Consider the following 23,557-nt stretch of genomic DNA (forward strand, 5'->3'; position numbering starts at 1 on the left):
ACGATTTGGTTTATTTTCATATTTAGAGTGCTCTGAGAGAAAAGTGAAGAAAAGCAAAGATGTAGAGGGAGGTTACATACCGGCAGCTGAGGAATCGGCCGCCGTTTTTTCAAAAAAGTACGAATTTTGAAACGCGATTTACGGCATGAAGACAACCTCCAATCGCGATGACTCATAAATACAAAATTGTTTGCAGTATATGAAAATGGTATACGTTGCAAGGTTGGAGGCTGTATCTCGGTCCGTTTTTGAGCTATCAAAAAACCGAAACATGTTTTAGATTCCTCAACTCCAGCTGATTCATATTCTAAAAAAATTGTTAAAAAACGTCAAAAATGACGATTTTGGAACAAAATGACCAAAACCGTCGAATCTGAGTTTAACTTTAAACTTGACTTGTTAACAATATGTATCTCAGTACAAAATCTGGCTAGAAACGAAATATAGAATTGCTCTAGGAGCAAAACGCATAAAAGCAAACTTGTAGAGGGAGGTAATATCTACGCGCACACAAAAAATTGGATATGTATTGTTAGATTGTATGGCCCATAAACTTTTGGTATTTAAGCAACAAATCTAAAAATTACATTTTTGAAAAGGCCTTGAAAATGGATTTATAAAAAGATGCCTGTAAAGGGTTAATATAGCGTTTTTAACTGTAATTTTTCTTAATACCGGTTTTTCAAGGGGGGTGAATCCCCAAAAAAAGTTCACCCCCCTTGGATAAACCTTCACTACGCCCCTGAATGTGACACACTTTTTTAACTGTCTTATTTATTGTTTGTTTTTTTTTGTAAAAAAATTTCATTTCATGCATTATAAAAAAGTCAAAAACAAAAGTTGATTTCTAATTAGAAATTTGAAATAGAAAGATGTAATTGAAATCTTAAATTTTTTTTTTTTTCAATTCTATATTAAGAGGAGACATTAAAAAGTATTATTATCTCTCATCATTATCATTGTTTTTGTTAGACAGGGTGTCCCACGACACATAACAGTTAGAATACGACATGAAGGTAGTATTTGATCTAATGGTTTGGGGCATTTCTTTTAATTGCCAACCTAATTCTACAAAAACATTACAAAACACCCCAGAAACAGAAACAGAAACATCAATCCTGATCCTGGAATTATCAAAATGTGGTCTGGTTGTTCTGTGCTCTCTAAATTACCAAAAAGTAGGTGTTATTTTGAAACTTAAAATCTGAACGAAATTCTTAACATCTTCGGTAATATTGAAAGCACAAAAAGGCAGACCACATTTTGGACAACCAGAACTAGGAGAATTTTATCACAATTTATTTAAAAATTATGAAAGTAAAATAATGCCACAAACTATTATAAACCTTGAAGAAGACCTTCGATTCATCTGCTGACTGTCTGTTTCGTGAGAAACCCTGTACTAATATTAAAAAAATGTACCTTGAAGCCTTGAAGGAGGTTGAAGTTTAGAATCTGAATTGTATCGTATCTGAGAGAGACCGTACTGTGGGCGTACCAGAGCACCCTGTCCAGCCCCTCCCCGCCCTCTCATCTTGTTCAGGTTTGGCATGGAACGACGGGTATCTTAAAAAGGTTATTTTGATAAGGTGAAAATATTCTTAATGTGATTGACTTCAAACAATTTGAAGTTGCAATGCGTTTGACTAGTTTATTAAAGACTATTATGTGCATAAAGGAATTATGTTTTTGTCACAAACTCATATTTTCTAATCCCTTCTTTGTAACTTGATGTTGTAGACCTCTGATATTTCAAACTAGGATTTCTGTCAGTTTAAATAATCTAATTTGAAAATTTAATTTGCAAAGATAAAGGGATTAGAAAATTTAAAATTGTGACAAAAACTCAATTCCTTAATGTCAAAGTTTTCTAAAATAAAAGGTAGACGTACTCTGTATACTAGGGTGACATACGAACTGGGTTAAATTTTTTTGGGGTGCATAGGTTCCATGAGTGATGTTTATTAGGTAGAAGTTGTTTTGGGGGTTTCGACAAAATCTTGATTTTTGGTGATGGTCAATGACCTCCGATCCCAAATTTTCCTTGTGATCCGAGTAGAGAGCCACAATGGAAGGCTGCATGTAAAATTTGAGCCTTTTATCTCAATTTTTAGAACCAAATGCAGCCTGTACAAAATTTGGTGTTGCAAAGTGTTGAAGTACCCCCTTATCCTTAACAAAAATCGAGATTTTTTACTGCAATTTCTTCCGCCTAAGTTCAAGTTAGAGCGAATATGTTTTTGTATTTCAATATTAAGGAATGACATTATCTGGAGAACCTTTGCACCTTCTGATTTTATTACTTTACTTCTTCGTGTGTCACCCTAATGTATACTGTTTAGGCCCCAACCCTAGCAATATCAATGATAAATCCAAAATATTGCTTTTTGTAAATATTGTATTAAATTTAAGTATTTATTTTTCAACTATGATTTTGTGATCTTTCAAGCGAATAGAAAAGTTTCTACAAACACATTGTGTTCACAGTAATGAATATTTCTATTAATTCAAGTTTTTACAAAATTGGGACATGTATTTTGTCTAATATGCCTCATGCAAAGAATTGAGAAAACTGAAGAAAAACAAAATAAATCTTTCAGACAGTTAAGAAAGGTATTTTACGGAAATATGAATTCTTTAAATGGAAAAAGAAAAGTTTCAGACAAGTAAAAAATACCGAAAAAGATCATCGAGTTAAAAGACGATGAATGAATTATTTTTAAGATTGTCAATTAACACACTAAAAATACGTACAGGTACATTTACAAAATGTTTATCTACCTAACAAAATAATTTAAAATATTTGTATGCGTAGTTAGATTAATGTACGCATTATCTACTATGAGAAGCGAATTTCTCTTTAACTGGTCAAATTCTGATGCGTCACGGAAAATTGGATTTGTTTTGCGTATTAAGTAAAGACCGATCTTAACTGTAGATATTACTGAAGGTCTAAACAAGATTACAAGTCTAAGAACCATTGAAGAAGAGACATGTTCCGCTTTATATTTTTGATTATTCAGATACAGGTATTTTGAGTTTTTTTTTAAATCTAGAATTTCAATTTATACACCAAAAATATCTAAGTTACTACAGATATTTAAAAAAAAATATTTGAAACATTTTTTGATTTAATAGTAAAAAAATGAACATTAGATTGCATAGTTGTAAACCTAATTCCCTTCTGTATTGGAGACTCCAAGTCAGTAATCAATGTATTATAAATATATAAACCCTTAATTCATAATTAATACTTTCTATATTGTCCCAAGGTTCTATTGGTGTGTAGTTTAAGAACTGAAACAAAAACAAGATCTGAAGATTCGTCATCTGAGCCAATATCAGAGAATAAGGTAAACATGTAATCAAAAACATTATTCGAGAGTGAAAAATGTTTAAAGTTTGAACCGACTCAGTGAGTTTGTTGAATTGGTTTAACTTTATTAGATTACGACTTAATTCTGAGAAAAATTTGTCCATCATTATTTAAGACTTGAGGTTTTTTTTTAGTCTTTTGACAATTTATTTCTATCCACAATGATATTTAAGTTAAATCAATGGTTATCAGGAGCAGTTTGTCCAGCAGAGAGAAGTTCCAATTTTAAACGAAGAATTACCGAAGAGAACTGAGCCTGGTAACAAAAAAGGCAGGGAAGGAAAATCACTGTTGGTAACCTCCAGGAAGGTAACCAGGGTCAGACTTGGAAGGTCTGCCGAGCTTAGCAGAAGAGTAACTGATCAAGATGAAGAAGATGAGGATGGTGTTAACAAGCCCTTAGCAGCTGTTAACAGAGAGGTAAGAAGATATGGGAAAAGACTACGGGCGAAGACCAGGCTGGTTACTAGGGGCCGTGTAGACAGATCTGCAGAAAAAGATGTAAACCAAAGTAAACTTAATGAGAATGAGCTGCGTAGTAGAGAAACTGATCAAACAAATGATGATGATAATGGCATCAGAGAACCAACTGAACCTGTTAAAAGAGAGGCAAGAAGTTTAAAATATACAAAGAAGCCTGTCACAAAGGTCAGGTTTAGAAGATCAACTCTAGGAGAAGAAAATTCTGATCAGGCACTAAATCCTTCAGACAACATAGCTGGCAATCATTATGATGATGAAATGAAATATCATAGGAACAGAGACAATGAAGACAGAGATGACGATGATGGAGATGATGACGATGATGACGATGATGACGATAATGACGATGATGACGATAATGACGATGATGACGATGATGACGACAACGATGATGATGATGATGATGAAAAAGATGATGATGACAGAGAAGATAATGATGATAGAAAGAGTGACGGAGAAAAAGATGTCGTTAATAAAAATGATTTTTATGGCCTAAAGGACGCTGAAAACAAGGTCAAAGTTTTACGATTGAAACGTGGACATTATTACAAGGAGATATTATGTGCCTGGACACATCTGGCCCATTACTGCATTTAACCTGAACTGTCTCTAGAATTAGTAAGAGACAATCCCTTTAAAAGATCAATTCTGGATTCTAATTAGACCAATAAATCCATCTCTGCTTAAATAAAATAGTTACATTAGTTTTTTTTTGAACGACAAATTTTCAATTATAATTGTTCCAAAAAACCATCTCTGAAAAAAGAAACTTTTAAAAGACCAATGCTTAACTATAAAATTGTAATCGGTCCAATTCACATCTCTATCATTTCATCGTTTGTTTTTAGATTAGAATGAACTTTGATGAGGAAGTTGCATCATTGATCAATGATCAGATAAACCTCGAGTTCAGGGCTAGTTATATATATCTATCCATGAGTGCCTGGTTTGCGGGGGATAATCAAGCTCTCACAGGCAAGTGGCCCATTACTGATAAATGGACTGTCTATGCAATTTTAGAAAATTCTTCATACACAATTCTCAGTAGTTACGTTTACAGTTTTATATATACTTTTCTTATATACAGTAAGACTCAAAAACTGTGGAATAATAAGACTTTTAGCTTTAAGATTTGACTTTATCCCGCAATGAACTACCTTAATTGTGCAGTGTAAACAGACCTATTTTCTGCATAAGTTGATTTTCAAGCTACTAGTAAAACTATTGCTTCATAACAACATCAAACACACAATCGATTGATGTTGTCTTTATCATTATTTTTAAATATTTAACAAATTTAAATAACATGAGAATTGTGATTACACAAGAGAATTGTAAAACCCTAACATCAAAATTAGAATTTTTTCCTTTTCAAATAATTAAATAACAATGAATATTTTCAGGGTTCGCTAAACTGTTTAAGGGAAATTCTGACGAAGAAAGAGATCATGGAATTAGACTGATCAATTATATGGCAGAAAGAGGTGGAACTGTTCAATTTAAGGAATGTAGTTATTTAAAAAAAACTTTAAATTATCTCTAGGTGAATTTTAAAGTAGGCATGGGATTGCTTTGATGCATTTAAAGTAACTACTGAGGCTTTTGAAATCAAAAAGTGGTGACATAAAAAGAACAAAATCAAAAATTCAAAAATTTTGCATATTTAAAATTACTGAACATCAAAAAAAATAGGACAAGACAAGTGAATATGAATATCAGGGTTTCTTCTAAATGACACATTGACCCTTCAGACAATTGATGAACCAAATATCCTGAAATGGGGAACTCCAACTCAAGCGTTCAAGGTAATAATACTTTTTGAGCAGTTTCTGACTTAAAATATTTTTTCTTTTATCCTTCCTTCCATAAAATTGGTATTAAAGCTTATGCTTTTCAAAAAAAACTTGACGGTATCATTTTTTTCAGGCTGCCCTTGGTCTAGAAAAGGCAGTAAATCAAGCATTACTCGACCTTCACACTAAAGCTAGCGAAAAGGTAAACAAATTTTCTCGATTAAAGTTCTGAAAAAAACTCCGTGCTAAAGGGACTTTGTGTGAAAGCCTGGATCAAGTAATAAACTTATAATTTTCTAAACTGATTATTTTTCATTGTGTTTTATCTACTCAAGTGACCTGGGCGTTTCTACTGTGCAGTAAAACAGATAGGAAATGAATTATCAAAATTAAACACTTGAAGCCTGGAAAAACAACAATATCTTCCATATTATTGACAGTGTACCATGTAAATCACGAAGGTTGACTTGAAATTAAGATTATAGTTCCTTAAAAATACATTTATTTAAATTAGGGGGACGCACATCTCACCAACTTCCTTGAGGAGTTCTACCTGACTGAGCAGGTGAAGGAGATGAAGAAGATTGGGGATATGCTCACCAGACTAGACAGAGCTGGGGAAGGAATAGGACTTCATATACTAGATCAGGAGCTACTTCATGCATAACTAGTTCTTAAATGATCACAAAACCCATCATTTCTATAATAAACGATCTACACAACTGTTTCAACAATATATATTATCTACACCTGCCGACCAAATGGCAAAACTGAATAAAAAATATATCAAAATAAAATAATTAATGTTATCATGTTCTAATTTAATTTTTAAGGATTGTGTGAAAATCAAATCTTAAGAAACCAAAATTGAGAGAGACGGAGAGAAAAAGCTTTGTTTTGTATTTTGAATTAAATATTACTTTTTTTTCAAATTTTCGCTTTTTGTTCTTAAACTTTATTTCATCCGAAACGAACTTAATTGTTAAGTCATTTGTGGTCTTATCTTATATATAGCCTTTGTTTGGAGTTATAATGGGGGGGGATGAACATTGAGCACCGAACGAGACTGTTAATAAATTTTAAGATTAAAACCGATGTCAAAATTTGTCCTTATCTAGGTATTCTTATCGACCTAATACCCTACTAAGTAATTAGTGACAATGCTAGTTACTATGCATAGATAAATAATGCCATGAGTAATTTCGACTCCCTGTTAATAATCAGGATATATTGTATACTCCCACCCCTCTCTCTCTCCAGCCAACTTCATAAATAATTCAAGCTTAACAGAGACTAATCTTTCTTCAGAAGGATACAAGAAACAATACTACCTCCTACTAGATGAAGGGGGGGGGGGGAGAATAAATATAAAAAATTGAAAAGGTAAAAGTTAGGTAACAACGATAAGAAGGGGAGAAAATAAAAAGAAAAAATGAAACGATACTTCAGGCTAAAATATAATAAAAGACTCTGATTTTTAGACACAACCAAGGATATTCCAGAAGCCAAGCTAATAAATATAAAGCAAAATTTTAGGAAGACAATGATGAAGAAAGTGATAAATCTAAAGGTTTTCCTTATAATTATTAATTAAGATTAGGCATCTATAAATGCAGACTGGGAACCCAGCTTTGCCTAGAAATTTAAGTTTTCAGTATTTAAGTTCAACCACTGAACAATCTAAACACATTTCCGTGGTTATAACGAGTTAACTAATCAAGGCAAATTGGTTAAGAGGGTTCCTGAATTATGATCAGACATGAAAACAAACAGACAGATAAAGATTATATGTATACTAGCTTAAGGGCCCGGCGTTGCCCGTGGAAATTTTTTTTAAAAATGTTGAAAAATGAAGAAAATTAAACTAAAGCGAGTGGAAAATTGCCGGTAGAAACAGTGGGGAAAAACAAACACTTGTATAATGCACCTAGATGGACAAAAACCTTAAAAGGTAGCTAGAAAAATAGAAATAATGAAATTCTACATTCAACAATTTAACAGTAAAAACATTGAAATCGGATAAAACGAAATGAAAGAATAAAAAAATTGTATATTCCCTACCAGGTCCCTGGGATGTATGCGAGTCCAGGCTCTGTGAACTGTACGGGGAATCTGGTAATGAATCTTGACTACTGTACTGCTCGTTACTGTACTGTTTGTTATTGTACTGTCTGTACTGAGGGTTCCCTCGTTCCTCACCTCGCTGGGGTTCAACTCGACCACCAACCCCTCCTTCCGAACCACAGGAACCCTAGGATTTACGAATATATTATAATCCTACTCACTATTAGTGGATGTTATACATTTATCTTGGCTCCAACTTGGTGTATTTTTAAACATGCAAGTTTTAAATGGTTTTCTGAAAAATTCTTACTAAACCATCAATTTAATTTGTGAACTGAGGGCGCCAATGTCATGAAACCCGTATTTCTGTTTCACTTTTGCACCACCTCTTAATATAAAAGCCCGTATGTAATCTATTTATGATTGCAATTTTGGAGCTGGTCAAAAACCCCTCTCTGGCAATGCTATGGATGTTTTGTTATTTCTTGACGCCCTGAAATTAAAGAAAAAAAATACCTCCGACTGATATCCACCTCCCTCCTCTCCCTGGGGACTACATAAACTAGCCTCCGAACTAGGAGAGATCGTCGCTGAAATAAAAATATTATTTTTATGTTATTTTTATAGTATTCTTATTTTAAACCTAAGATAGGTAAAAATAAAATATAAATCTGAAATAAAACTGTAGAAAGCAGTTATCTGCAATGCTACCAAAATCTTTGAATTCAAATCAAATACAGCTTAAAGAAACTATATCTGCAAACATTTTTAAAGTAAAGGTGGAGGGTAGTGATGGGCAATAACTTTTTAAATGGTTCAACTTAAAAAAAATTTACGAAACAATCTCAGAAACTTACAAATTTTTAAATTGTTCTTTCAAAATCTGATTTTATTTTAAGTGTCAAAATTTTAGCCTAAGGTGGATGCAGCTTAAAATGAATTGAATTATTTTATGCTTTGATGTGTAATATGAAATATGTTTGATGTAGAAGACGAAGTATGTTCTTGACAAGTTGGAAATGTGAATTGTCAATTCTTCTAACAACAACCTTTCAACTACTTTTATTCAATTTCTCTTATTCAAATAGAAAGCAAGAAAAATCAAGAAAGAGTTGAAAAATTGCTTAGAAATGTTTGAATCAGTTCATTTTCAAAGCAAATGTACAAATAACTTTTTACATCTTTATTTTAATCAGAAAGAAACGGGTTTTTAAAGTGAAATATGAAAAATAAAAGGGAAAAAGATTGAAGTATCTAATTAAAGAAATTCAAGTAAAATTTAATAAAGGAAATGTTTCAAGGATCTCATAAATTCATAAAATAATTTCACTGTACAAGTACAGTACAGTGTAGTACAATAAACATATCCTAGTATAAACATAAGGCTGGTTCCCTTTAACCCCCCCCCCCTCTCTCTCTACACACATGTATATAGTATAACAATACTAATGAACAGCATTAAACTGTAATATTAAAAGGAAATATATATAGACTTAACTTTAAGTGACCCTCCATTTTAAAACAACGGACATGTCCAATTCAGAAAGGGCCTTTCAAACATTTATCTGAGTGACAATGAGAAAGTTTTTAAGATATCATTGAACATTTGTCTGAGTGACAATGAGAAAGATTTTAAGATATCACCAAACATCTGTCTAAGTGACAATGAGAAAGATTTTAAGATATCAACAAACATCTGTCTGAATGACAATGAGAAAGATTAAGATATCATCTTATTTCTGCATCATAAATCCTTTTGTCACGTTTATAGAAAAAAATGTCAACGAGAAAACTGAAAAATCAGAAAACTGTTTAAAAGGTACAGGTTGTATATGGTAAATGCAAATTACGTAACAACCCCTTAACGTGCATGAAACAAGTGTTTATCCTATCAAATAATGAATGCGACACTGTTATCATATTTTACAACATTATGCACTAAAAAACCTTAATACTATTATTCGTCATTATATAGTTCATACACCAGGATTCAAGGCAAGGGATATCTTTAAAAATCCATCGACATTCAACAAAATAACATGTTATTACAATTTGTAAATGTTTGTAAAAGTTGAAAAGAAATTAAATCTTTGCGAACAGATAAAAACATAAACTATTATATTGCCATTTTTGTGATTTCATGATTTCGTTCAGAATAAGACATTTTTATGGTTATATTCAACAAATTGAAATTTGAACAAAATTTCTAATATCTCTGGTATTTTGCGAGAAAAAATGGAAGATCACATTTAGGAAATGATAGGATTCGGGCTATTTTGTGATTATTGTTTAATAAAAAAAATATTGATAAAATCAGTTATGAATGCCGTAAAATGTTTCTAAGGTCAAAGACGACTCTTAAGTCATCAATCAATTTATTTTTTCCTGGTTATTTCGAACATCACTGTATATGTATGTAAATGAAATTTATTTTCAGAAAATTTTCTTTTAAGGAAAAAATTACCTGATCTGTTCTGAAAACTGGGAGGATGCCGCAAACCTAAAAATAAAAATAACTTTTATGTTGCTAATTCCTGGATTAAGCATTATCCCAGCTAGATCCCTAATATTGCCGTCACACCTGCTATTTCTTCGGATAGTGTACTGCAAATTACTGCAGTACGAACCATAAGCTTAGTTTAGAGTATTCCAAAAAGGATTTTATTAATTTTTTTTGGATTTAAGTCGAAACCCAGCAGAGCCGGAAATTTAAAAGTATCGTTGAATAAAATTCCCGAGTTTCCATTTTGGGGTTTACAGATTTGTGCAGATATTAATATAAGAACCAATAAATGATAATACATTACAAAATCAAGCATATAAAATGATATTTCGAACCAAAAACTAAATTATTTTACCCCATTCACGAAACCTGGGTTCCGGTACCGGGTTTCTAGACGATACTAGTAGACCGCTAAATAAGTTCCATTAATTGGTCCATGCCGTATGTCTACCTACTGTGGCTCTTGTACCGTACTGCATTGGGTCGGTACAAGGGGCCCGTACGAATTTAATTTGACTAGAATTTGAATGTTCATATTTCTCTTTTGCAGATGGTTAATTTAGTAATTCCTGTTTATTTTTGACCTTAGATGACGTCATGTTGTGACGAAAATTTCAAAAGAAGATATTTTTAAGTCATCAATAGTTTCTAGAATTGAAACTTTGTTGTGAGGCCTCATGGGAGATCAGAGTAGAATGTATATATTCAATTCAGACTCTACGATGTTTGACCACACTAAATTATTCATACCTTACTTAGATAATTAAATAGATAGATAGATAGACAGATAGATAGATAAAGATAGACATAGATTGAGTTAGGCAGATAGAGCTGAAAACTTTAGAATGAGATATCCTTAATCCTGATCGGTTAATATGAATATCCAATGTACACACTTTTGATTTTATTCTTAATCCTCTTTTTGGATATTTCTACGGTATAAAAGTTACGAACGGTTGATAACAATTACAGATACAATGCTATATCGATTGGACAAATATCCGATTGAATTAAAGTCAGCTGTTCACAAGCCGGCTTTTAGAGCATTTAAGCAAATAAAAATATAATCATGTTAATATGAAATTATTAAAAACATATTTTAGGACTATTGTCATTTTGAACGTTAGTCTTAATAAACATTAATCCAAAACTTACGTTCGTTCAATCGGTGTTTAGTTCAATTGATATGACACCATCAACACCAGAAATCAAAACCGGTTTTTCAAAAGTTAAAGAGTACATCTTAACATCACACGCTGATTGGCTAAATTTTTAACATCCTCCTTGGATATCGAATACGTATTAACATAATCTAAGGTTTAGTAAAACCAAGAGTTTAAGCATTAGTAGATAAATAGAAGAAAAATGTCGAAAATTTTATTTCAGGAAAAAGAATTAATAAAACTTGAAGAAATATTAATGAGTCGGATCAGGATCAATTTTCTACGGGACCTGGCTCCGCTAAACAATGGAATGGTTGTTAAAGGGACAGACCGGCTATGTAGGGTAGTTAAACTGAGTATACAGTGTTGTGGACAAACTCTTTAGGATTCATTTGAGACATATAAAAACTTTTCAACTATTATAATTACTGAGTTTGAGTGCATAGTAGACGTTCAAGATCATGATTGTGGGTGGGTACGTTTTCAGAATCGTTTTTTAATTATTAAATACGGCGACGAAAAATGAAGTAAAAATTATACAGTAAACTAATTAGATGGTTAGGAACATATTTCTCAAAAGAAATTTGTCAATAAATCAATGTTAAAATCAATTATTTCGTTTCATCATTATATTAAATTTCTTATTTTCTATGAATTTGTTCGCAGATTTCTACAAATTCTTTAAATGTCGTCTTTGCCATAATTATTTCAGAAAATCTGCAGACAATCTTTGTGAATAATGAGAAACTAGAATAATGGGAAAATAGAAACTAATAATTGAAATTACTTATTTTCGATGATAAGATTAATTTTTTATTTTCTCAACCTGTTCCTTAAAACTAATTAGTTTACCGTAGAATTTTGTTTACATTTTTTGTCATCGTCATATAATAATCAAAATAAAAACAATTCTGAAAACGTATCCACCCAAAAGTACGATTTTGAACGCCGACTTTGCGCTAAAACTCGGGATTTACAGATCTTTAAAAGTATTATATGTCTCAAATAAATCCTAAAGAATTTGTCCACAACACTGCATGTGATTATGTGATTATGTGATTATGTGATTATGTGATTATGTGAGATGAGATCTGCAAGAAGCCCCATCTTGGGCAACCCAGACCACCTGCAGGACTATCCGACCCCTACCTTATATAGCCGGCCTGTCCCTTTAAGCACTGGTTAGAAATACAGATATATGCAGATAAATTGAATCACTCCAGCCAAATATTTGCTTCATTAAAACATTAAAGAAATAAAATGCAGCTTAGGTCTGGACCTGCTTCCCACTACACTACTTATGGCACTCATTACAATTACGCTGAAATATGACAATTCGCCCTTAAAGGTTGCAAATCAATGATTTTAAATCATGGGTCGCTTGAAATGGCGTTGACAGTCCCTTTTAAAATTGATTTAGTTGAGGATCTGAACTGTAAGATTTGTAGGTGTTAAGACCGGTTGGTTTCCGATAACTTTTTGTTAAGAAGTTTTATGGATGTTTTTATAGTTGTTAATTTGTTTCAGTTTTTAGCTTGTCGCCCACAAACTTCTTCTAAAACATGACGAACACTTTTAATCATTTCCTGGTCTTAGTACCTTGAGTCTAGTGTCAAGTTTCCAGCTTAAACATTTAGGTGTCTAGTGATTTGTGTCCACTGTCCAGTGTATATTGTATTCCAACTTTCCATTTTTCAGTTTAATGTGTCCAGCGTCCAGAGTACAGGATCTAGCGTCTGGTGACCAGTATCTAGCGTCTAGTGACCAGTGTCTAGTGCCGTGCCGAGTGTCAAATGTCCAACGTCTAGTGTCTCATATCTAGTCTTAAAGTTTATGTACCAAAAATATCCGAGGAAGTATTTAGGGGGGAATGTAATCCAAAATAAGTTTCTATTCGTATTATCGAGTTTGTGGTTTCTTATCAATTTACGACACATTATGATAAAGATTATTTTTTTAAATATCAAATATTACACATAGGCATATTGCATGACAGTGGCTGCGTTGTTGAAATAAAATGAAGAAGGTCAAATCAGCAGAGTTTAATGCGGCAAAAAATCTTGTGAGGCAAGTAATTTATTTATTGACACAAAGAAAACACAGAGATTAAGGGAATGAAGGAGGGGGGGGGGGGGTTGACCTCTGTAATAAAGTAATAAATTATAATGAAGAAACTGTTGTACAGAGGAAATTCTAAAAAAAAAGGGTGTTGCCACTTGACTATATTGTGGGGAAAGGGTGTCTTAAGTTATTTTTGATTTAGTATGCTTTGAGTGGAACTCTACACAATGGAACCTTAAAAACACTCGTTTAAGTAAGGAAAAGAATTCCTTGTATAAAATAGCGTAGAATTTTTTCTCGAATTCGAATAGTCTTCCTTAAAAAGAAAAAACTTACTTTCTTCCTGCATCCTTGCAACATCCTGGACATCCTGGACATCATTCAGACGATGGCTGACACTCATTGAATCCGACAATCCGGAGGTCGTTGACAACCTGAAATATAGTATAAACTTATTTATATGTCTCTGACAATACCGGATAAGATACAAAGGTCGTAGATACAGGGGGTTTAACAGTATAAAATTGTAATTGACTGCCTTTATAAACTGAATATTACAAATAATTAAATTAAATACTAAAATACAAATAATTGATTTTGCAATGTAAATAGAGCTGAAAACTTTAGAATGAGACATCCTTAATCCCAATTACTTAATCTGAGTATCCAATGGACACAATTTTGATTTTCTTCTGAAACCGTTCTTTCTTGGCTATAGTAGAGAAAAATCAAACCCGGTTTTTTTTCAATTAGAAAGTCTCCCTGTTTCGGTATATAATCTTAAATGGCACGCAAAATTTCAAAAGTATCGGCTGCATATTCGCGACTCTGATTGGTTGAATTTTATACACTTTTCAGGGTACAAGTACAAGATTAGGTTAGTCTCGATATTAAGAAAAAGAGAGGATCAAGCATTAATCTCGATATCCACCATTCAAAATTTTTCAGCTAAGGTCATTTACAACCCCAAACATATTCAGAATATCCTGTTGTTGTTATATCAGTATTAATACAAATGGGTTCCAACTGTATACAATAGCTGCTAGCATGTCATCCCAACACGCTTTTTATGTAATGGCGATTTGCTGTCCAGTATCAAACCTATGTATCTAATGATCAATCATCTTTATAGTAAAGCTATTCGCTAATATATATATATATATTTGTATGTATATATGTATGATCAATCATATTTATAGTAAAGCTATTCGCTAATATATATATATTTGTATGTATATATGTATAGGTATATGTCAACTGTCAACTATAGCTGGCCAAACGGCTGGACCGAATGGGCTGACATTCGAATTTCTTTTCCAAAATACTAAAAAAATCTCTTCAAAATTAGATTTAAACCTTTGTCTGAACAACAACAGTGAAATTCTAGTTTTTCTTTCTGAAAATATTTCTTAATTGTATTTTCTCTTTAACCGTAACTTGCAGAATCATAAAGCAGAGAAGTGAAGAGAGATGAAATTAACAGATTTAAACATGTTTCAAGAAAAATAGTGATGTATTCACTATTGTAGCTTAAATAAAGATGAGAGAACGTTATGAATGTAAGTCTGACCTGCAACTATTTAATTGGGAGGTAACTTCAAAAATTATGTTGAGAGTCCCTTTAAAGTTTGTGAATATTTATTCGCAAATAACAAATGGTAGGATATGACCTTCCACCTTTCACCCCTGGACCGAATGGGCTGACATTCGAATTTCTTTTCCAAAATACTAAAAAAATCTCTTCAAAATTAGATTTCTTTTAAATTCCAGGGACAAGGCCGAGTATTTCAGCTAGTATCTAATAATTTACCTATCTAACTCGGTAGATAAACCGTCCAGATCCTCTAATAATCCCTCTTGGCTTGAACCTCTGGATAACCGGTTCCTAAACAAAACAAAAACACTTGTTAAAGGGACTGTTTTTATAATTTTAAACGACCCTACAAATAAATAGGACAATGTCAGATTTAAAACGAACCATTTTTTCTTGTCTTGTCCCTATATCTTTATTGTGTAAATCTTTGATAATTCAGATTATTTGATCTAACAGAATTCTTAGTTTGAAATATTTAACATCTACGACAGTCGACATTGGGTTGAAAAGATCTAGGGGAAATCAGAGTTTGTGGCAAATTCCTTTATCACATGAATTAGGACAAATATTACTAGGACAATAACAAAATCTTTTCTTTTAAATCTGGATGAAAATAATATTAAAGTAAACAAGAAACGGAAAAGAAGTATCTTGAAACAGAAAAGGATAAGCAAGAAGATATCTAATGCAGAGTGTTTAGAAACTTCAGAATGTCCTTTTTTTAATATGATATTCTCAAAGATGAAAGAACTCTAAAAATCAGTTTAAGACTGATAAATCATGAAAACAAAATGACATACAAAGAGTAAACGAAAATTCAAGTGACCATCTATCTGTAGAGAAGCATGTTCGGTTAACTTTAAACCTTTTTTCTAGTTTAAAACCGGGATTAATTATGAAAACTTTCTTCTTTGTTTACGAAACAGAAATGCGCAATCAATAAAAAGAGAACCCATTATTGAAAAGCAAGGCAATATGTAAATGTAAAAAGCACATACATAACAACACTAGTCCATGTAAATAGTATAGGAATAAGAACATCTCATTAGAAATCACGTATTTCAAGGTAATGAAATTAGAAGTACTAAAATAGAACTTTCAAGAACAGAGAAAACAATTAAAATCGGAGATTGCATTTAAAGGGAAAATAGATGGAATTGTAAACTGAAACCCTAACAATTTCTTCGTAATTTCGAATTCACGAAGAAAAAAACGAGATTACGAACAGAATTCTGGGAGATACTCCAAAACATTCTGTTCATAATTTCTAACAAAAAGTTAACCATTTCAATATTTTCATTATCTGTCTGATAATTTTATAAAAGTATGTTATGTAATGTGATATAAATAAAAACACTTGGCTTGGATGTATATAATATATATTACAAAACAACTGTCTGTCTGACAAATGATTCATGGAGTATAAAAATTCCTAAATTCAAAATAGAACAATAATAAGTTTAATTCTAAATTGTACAATGTACATATTTGCGTCTTATACGCAGTATTTTTGCTACGCCACACTTTCCTACTTTAAAGGGAACATTCATGAATTTAAATAAGGTTGATATAAACTACCGATGCTTCTTTAATGTTCATCCCCACCATTTCACTCGCAAATTTTTTTCAATCAAACTATTTAGATTTTTTCAAAATTGGATGTAAAACTCCTAAAACAAATGATTTAGTGGCATGTTTCAAGCGAAATAAAACTGTTAAGCCAATTAAAGGAGGGAAAATACCTTAATGTTGATTTCCCGCCTCTTAATTTTCAACCCCCCCCCCCAACCTCGGAGAAAAAAATATAAAAACTCACCCTGAGCTAGCAGAGCTGAGACGATCCTCGGACATTTTTCTCTGGTTCCTCTCCGCTAATTCATCCTTCTCGAAAGTTCTATTCGAAACCTCGGTGCTCTTGGCTTCAAATGTTCGGTTCGGAGCCTCGACGAATGTTCTGTTCGAATCCTCAAATGTCCTGTTAGCAGTTTCGAACGTAGAGTTTGGATTATTCCTGCTGAAAGTTGAGTTATATTTAACTCTATCACTAGTTCTCTCAAAGGTTAGATTTAATTCTGGGTTTGAGTTTAGGTTAGTATTGAATGTACTGTTTAACCCCTGCTCCGAACCAAGGGCTGCGTCGACGGTGTCGAAAGTATGGTTAAGTACGGAAGTTTCAGGTTTACCTATTGGTACAGATCCATTAATTAACCAATTCATTTGTTGTCATAGGTAGTGATGTCTAGAAATTTCAATTTCAATTTTACGATATATCGAGAAAAAATGACAACTTTAGTGCAATCTTTTAGAGCTAAAATTATTATTAAAAACCTGGTTGAAATATAAACATAATACAATCATCTGTATTCCTAATTCTACAGTAGTATTAAGCTGTGATGTTCCGTAGGCTAATCTGTAACAAGAAAACAATTTTATTCACAAAAAAATACAAAAGGAAAACTTTAAATAATTCTTAAGAACATAAACCCCATTTTAAACGAGAGAATTTTACAGAAAAGCTTAAAATTGAAATATAAAAAAAATGTGTAAATATTTAGAAGTGAGTCACTATGGACTTTATACTTGGAACTACTTCTCTTCAAAGCTAATAATATCATCAACTAAACCATTCTTAATAATCTTTTAACAATATAACCTTAGATATCCGTTGTCTCTTGATGATTTCCTAGATTGACCTCCGTCACTGAGCTGACCTCCCTCCGTAGTATAATATCCTACCCTGGCCTCCTCTGTAGGATAGGTTAGGGAGGATATTCCCCGGCTTCCACGAGAAAATGTCCGAGGATCAAATGCAGATCTAAATTCACCATTTTAAAAATTAAAACAAAATGGATGACATCTACAAAATCCACTTCACAGAAATATGTAAAATGTATAACAAATCAGCCATTGTAAAAAAAAAATGATTTCGTTAATAAATGTGCAACCTACAAAAAAAAAATCAAAAATAAATAAATAAACATTACCCTGAAATAATAATGACAATACATTTCAAAGATAAGTTTAAAAAACATACTGGACATAACCAGGACAGAAGTACAAAAATATCTGCAAACATTTGGTAAACAAAAAAAAATAAAAACATAACAATTTTAAATGTGAATTTGTGAAAGTATAAAATGAAAAGAATAAATGAATTGAAATGATAAAACATTGTTTAATTAAAAATAAATTGTTTCATCTAATTATTTAATTAATTAAGAAACAAATTAGAACTAATTTAAACTAATTTAAAATGGTATTTTCCTGGACTCGAACCCTCGATCAGGTTGTCTAGACTCGAACCCTCGATCAGGTTGTCTAGACTCGAACCCTCTGTCAGGTTGTCTTGCTGGTGTACTAGAGAGAATCTTGTAAGGAGAACCAAGAACGCTTCCCCGACTGCTTCCTGAATAACAATATATTAGAACTAGAAAAAATATCAATTACAATAAAATACAATTAGCTAAAATAAAAATAATCCACCAAAAAATATTATTCATTCAACAAAATATTTAAAACAAAAATATAACAATTGGAATAAATAATATTTTTCAAGCCAACCAATCAAATTTTTAGAAAGTAAAAACGACTCAGTCCAATTCTTAACTTCTTTCTTCAAATTCATATAGAAATGGGACGGGACCGGACCTTTTAAAGATTTTTTTTCAGGGATACCTGATGTATTTGGTGAATAAAGAGAATGCACTGGTGATCCTAAAATAAATATAATATTATAAAAAGAAAAACAGTATCATAACTAACAACCCCCCCCCCTTCCATAAAACTTGAAGTTACGCCCACACTGAATAATATCAGCGTCACTCTGAATCTGTTTACTAACATAATCTTTACTCACGTTTTGCAAGCTCATCAAGGCGGTGAACCAGGGACTTCTTTCTGGTTCCAATATCTTGAACTGTTTCCACGTCATGCCTGAATATATTCCACCAATAGTGCAGATAATACAGGGATATTTTAATCAGAAAATTACATATTTTAAAAATATTTTTTATAAAAAATGGTGAAAACATTTCGTTTTCTTAGAAAATGTATTAAAGTTGCAGCTTTCCCAGCACATGACAGTCAAAAAAATGGTCAATTTTCAGAGAGAAAAACAAATATCTCAAATATAGAATATTAAAATTTCAAGCTTTGGCAATCGTAATTTAGGAATGGGGTTTTAGAAACCCAAAGCAAAACGAATGGTCTTACTTCATTCAAAATGTAATCAAGTTTAATGTAAAATAAAAAATCTCATTTATACTGATAATCAATGAATTCTAAATGTTTCAGCGAAGACAATGAGAAAACTTCTATTTGATATTTATCCGCTAAACGAAATGAAAATCTAATATTGAGTTCTAGATTCTATTTTTATACATTTGCTTAAATATCATGAAATATCTTGATTATATGAATCATAAATTTGATACATCAGTGTCCGAATTCAATGAATTTAAGCCGCGTTTCAAATCCACCAAAAACCGGTTTCAATAAAGCGCCGGATTAAATTCAATACAATATTAAGTGGAACCAACCATATTTGAGCCGTGGCTTAAATTTAAACCGCAAATGTTTTTGCATATTTAAATTTTCCGTGGTGAGAGCTTTTCAATAATGTATAATTTATCATATTTTACGCACTTTTTGATTTTACACATTTTTGCTTTAGAACTTGATTGAAATAAAAAATTTTAATTTTGCAAATTTGCTATGTTTTTTGCAGGTCTTAAAGTAGAGCCCATGAGGCTTTCCAAAAATGTATCAAATGTTGTACATTTGTATCACAATAAGGAAGAAATAGAGGGAATCATTTTCCATTCTTCTAGTCACTGAGTCTCCCCATTTTTTACAATTTCATCTTTTTTTACTTTATCTTTAATTCTGTATTCTTCCTCCTTTTAGCACTAATACTTTGAATTATACTTTTTCCCCCTTTTTATTATTATTTCCTTTTTCTGTGCTTTTTTTTCCTATTTCTGGTTTCTTACTTCCCTTTCTGTGTTCTTTTTTCCTTTTTCTGTGTTCTAATTTCCTATTCCTGTATTATTTCTTCCTTATTCTGTATTTTTATTTTATTTTTCTGTGTTATTATTTTATTTTTCTGTGTTATTATTTTCTTTTTATGTGTTATTATTTTCTTTTAAAAATAAATTGTTTCATCTAATTATTTAATTAATTAAGAAACAAATTAGAACTAATTTAAACTAATTTAAAATGGTATTTTCCTGGACTCGAATCCTCGATCAGGTTGTCTAGACTCGAACCCTCTGTCAGGTTGTCTTGCTGGTGTACTAGAGAGAATCTTGTAAGGAGAACCAAGAACGCTTCCCCGACTGCTTCCTGAATAACAATATATTAGAACTAGAAAAAATATCAATTACAATAAAATACAATTAGCTAAAATAAAAATAATCCACCAAAAAATATTATTCATTCAACAAAATATTTAAAACAAAAATATAACAATTGGAATAAATAATATCTTTCAAGCCAACCAATCAAATTTTTAGAAAGTAAAAACGACTCAGTCCAATTCTTAACTTCTTTCTTCAAATTCATATAGAAATGGGACGGGACCGGACCTTTNCATACAATTATCATCCAAGTCACAATATCACTTTTGTTTTTAAAAAATAATCTACTCATACAATTTTAATCCATTTTTATGAAATATTCGCCGATTTTCAGAGAAGTTCGACCAAAAAGAACAAGACTTTGTCAGGTTACAAATATTATTTTGACCATTGCGTCTGTTCAGACGTTTTGTAATTAATTTGGAACTATCACCACAAGGAACAAAAGAAGAAAACATGCATATAAGATCATAAAACATTACGAACGGATGTAATGTAATGTTAAATTTAAGAATACTTTTAGGGCATAAGAACACCGTGCACCCTGCAGAATATCTTCATATTCACTTAAGATTGCTTCCTTTGTCTAGTAACAAATTTAGCTTTAAAGAGTTGATTTATAAGCCGCTATTTTTTCCGTATATAGTAAAACTAATAATCATGCTAATTGGTCACTTTGATTGATTTCCAAAAGAATCAAAACTCTAAATTTTTTCTGATCCAATTTTTTAATTTCTAAAAATTGTTCCCAATATGTTCAGCTGATTTCACGTTTTATGGATACAAACAAATCCACAAACAGATAATCAAATTATATAAAATATATAATACACATATATAGCCATAGACAATGCGTCCAGAGATTATCAAGAAATAAAACAAAACACAGTGAAAGTTGGGCAGATGACTTTACACTTGGACACAATGGGTCCCATAAACTATTAGATTACTGGCAGTTACTGGTTTAAATGTACTATGTACAGGGTGTCCCACATCAAATTAGACCGCGTCAAAGGGTCTAAATTACGATTTGTGGGACAAATCAGAAAATTTAAGAATAATGAATTATTTTGAAAAATTTAATAAGGCTAATAGAACATTTTTTTGCAGAAAATGCTAGATTTTTCGAGTATTATGTGCGTATTTTGGCGTTAAAGATTGGAGATAATCTAATATGACATGGGACGCTCAGTAGGTAGCCAGGGTGTCAACAAAACATCAAGTTGGGTTTAAAGAATAATCGTTTGCTGTATGGAGATTATTAAAGATGGAATAATATGACTTTATTTATTTCAGCAAATATCCACAATTCATCGGCAATTTAACCAACGATGATTTTAAACAAGTTAAATTGTTAATTTTTGTAACGACCTGTTAATTAAATAATTGTGGACAACTCAGGAACCTCTGGAACAATAGTTCAAATTTTGATTCGGAAACTCGGGAGAGCCACGGAAATATTCTTAGCTTAGTTTTGAGATTCTAAGTTGAATTCAAAATCTTAATTTATGACCAAGCGCGAGTAAATGGCGTGAGTATAGAGTAACACTTGTCAGGCAATTATTTAATATATTAGAAAAATGCTCAGTAGACCCTATGCTTAGTGTAACAAAAACCATGAATAAGTAAAATAAGATAAATTCCCTGACCACCAAAGTAGAGTATAAACTTGATAAACTGATAGAAAAACTCTTATACAGATTAAAACATTAACAATGGGCTAAAACTCAAATTAAGATAATTATCAGACCTAAAATGAAAATAGTAAAAAACATCAGTCCTTTCAGTTCCCTCCTCCTTAAAATGAACATAATGAACATAAATCTGTAAAGGACACAATTAAAAATGAACATAATGAACTTAAATCTGTAAAGGACACAATTAAAAATGAACATAATGAACATAAATCTGTAAAGGACACAATTAAAAATGAACATAATGAACATAAATCTGTAAAGGACACAATTAAAAATGAACATAAGATTTAAATATGGCTGGTTACACTTAAAATTGTATTCAATTTTTCAAGATTTAAGCCGGCGCTCAATTGAAACCGGTTTTAGAGGAATTTCAGACGCGGCTTGAATTCATTAAATTTGGACACACTGGTTCTATAAATGGTGAACCCTTAGACCTGAACTTAAAACCAAACCATGAAACTCCAAATCAGAAACACGGTTTTGAAATACAATTTTGACTTGAAATTTAATTTTTATGGCACATTTTTATTATTGTTCATATTTAGATTTTTTTCTATCTAAATCTTAACTTTAAAGGAAAAAAAATGGGAAGGAAAATAAATGGAATGAAAAGTCCCTAATATCCAAAAAATCTTGAATCTTCACAAAAAATGAACATCTTTTTTTCTTTTACATGTTGTAGACTAAATCCAAAATTGTGTTTGGTTGATTCGTCTTAAAAGCTTCCGTCTCCGTGTTAAAGTATAACAGGTGTTCAGAAAACCAGACTTAGATAGATAGTCCCCTCCCTAGCTCTTATACCCCCCCCCCGTCCCCCAACCCTAACTTCTTTCACCGCAGCTCAACCAACCTTACACACACACTTTAATTACACATCAAAACTTGTATATACAAATAAATAAAGTAGTAATATCTCTTTGTTTCGTTTGCTGTCGGATCATAACTCAGGAGCAAGAAAGCCGATTTGCCAATAATTTTGGAAGAACCACCGCCCAGGGGTGTATATTCTTAGCTTGGTTTAAAAGGTCTATAGTTGAATAGGTTGACTCTTAAATAGAAAACTTAATTTCATGACAAAGACGGGTTCCCAAGCTATTAAATCAGGAAAAAATCTGAAAGCCCCCCCAGTTTGGAGAACCCAGACCGCCATCAAAAACCCAATAAAATAATAGAACTTCATTGTATACAATTATTATCAACAAAGGCCCAATTTTACTTTTGTTTCCAAAAGAATCTACTCATACAAATTTAATCCATTTTTATGAAATATTCGCCGATTTTCAGAGAAGTTCGACCAAAAAGAACAAGACTTTGTCAGGTTACAAATATTATTTTGACCATTGCGTCTGTTCAGACGTTTTGTAATTAATTTGGAACTATCACCACAAGGAACAAAAGAAGAAAACATGCATATAAGATCATAAAACATTACGAACGGATGTACAAATATGATTGATCAGATG

At 31.7% G+C, this 23,557-nt stretch overlaps 2 protein-coding genes across 6 annotated transcripts in view; one reads left to right on the plus strand and one right to left on the minus strand.

Moving 5' to 3' along the window:
* Nucleotides 1-23,557, minus strand: part of LOC111703384 (uncharacterized) — a 30,072-nt gene that overhangs the window by 2,556 nt on the left and 3,959 nt on the right. The window contains exons 5-16 of one of the 2 annotated variants that reach the window (XM_023475309.1): nt 18,894-18,970; nt 18,713-18,751; nt 18,332-18,443; nt 17,691-17,855; nt 17,404-17,447; nt 16,854-17,220; nt 15,254-15,328; nt 13,780-13,877; nt 10,181-10,216; nt 8,233-8,306; nt 7,714-7,903; nt 1,423-1,566 (exon numbers count right to left, since the gene is read on the minus strand). In XM_023475309.1, the coding sequence (XP_023331077.1) occupies nt 1,423-1,566; nt 7,714-7,903; nt 8,233-8,306; nt 10,181-10,216; nt 13,780-13,877; nt 15,254-15,328; nt 16,854-17,220; nt 17,404-17,447; nt 17,691-17,855; nt 18,332-18,443; nt 18,713-18,751; nt 18,894-18,970 (1,421 nt within the window). Of the gene's footprint in view, nt 1-1,422; nt 1,567-7,713; nt 7,904-8,232; nt 8,307-10,180; nt 10,217-13,779; nt 13,878-15,253; nt 15,329-16,853; nt 17,221-17,403; nt 17,448-17,690; nt 17,856-18,301; nt 18,444-18,712; nt 18,752-18,893; nt 18,971-23,557 lie in introns of both variants that reach the window. The other variant, XM_023475308.1, reaches the window with a different exon arrangement.
* On the plus strand, nt 2,922-6,452 carry LOC111703386 (ferritin heavy chain A). Of its 4 annotated transcripts, none has more exons than XM_023475311.1 (8): nt 2,922-3,029; nt 3,273-3,353; nt 3,569-3,796; nt 4,708-4,834; nt 5,263-5,363; nt 5,611-5,664; nt 5,786-5,854; nt 6,167-6,452. In XM_023475311.1, exons 1-8 carry the CDS (start codon nt 2,994-2,996, stop codon nt 6,317-6,319), a joined length of 849 nt encoding a protein of 282 aa, XP_023331079.1. In that variant the 5' UTR covers nt 2,922-2,993; the 3' UTR covers nt 6,320-6,452. The 4 variants fall into 4 exon arrangements, with proteins under 4 accessions (XP_023331079.1, XP_023331078.1, XP_023331081.1 ...); XM_023475310.1 differs by having other exon boundaries at nt 5,263-5,357; nt 5,605-5,664; XM_023475313.1 differs by lacking the exon at nt 3,569-3,796 and having other exon boundaries at nt 5,263-5,357; nt 5,605-5,664.

This window comes from Eurytemora carolleeae, unplaced genomic scaffold (genome assembly GCF_000591075.1).
Source record: "Eurytemora carolleeae unplaced genomic scaffold, Eaff_2.0 scaffold539, whole genome shotgun sequence".
NCBI classification, from domain to species: Eukaryota; Metazoa; Arthropoda; class Copepoda; order Calanoida; family Temoridae; genus Eurytemora; species Eurytemora carolleeae.

Coding starts and splice junctions, on each gene's coding strand:
- LOC111703386 (XM_023475311.1), top strand. CDS start 2,994: ATGTTCCGCTTTATATTTTTGATTATTCAGATACAG. Junction 3,354..3,568: donor AGCCAATATCAGAGAATAAG/GTAAACATGTAA, acceptor AATGGTTATCAG/GAGCAGTTTGTCCAGCAGAG. Junction 5,665..5,785: donor CTCCAACTCAAGCGTTCAAG/GTAATAATACTT, acceptor CATTTTTTTCAG/GCTGCCCTTGGTCTAGAAAA.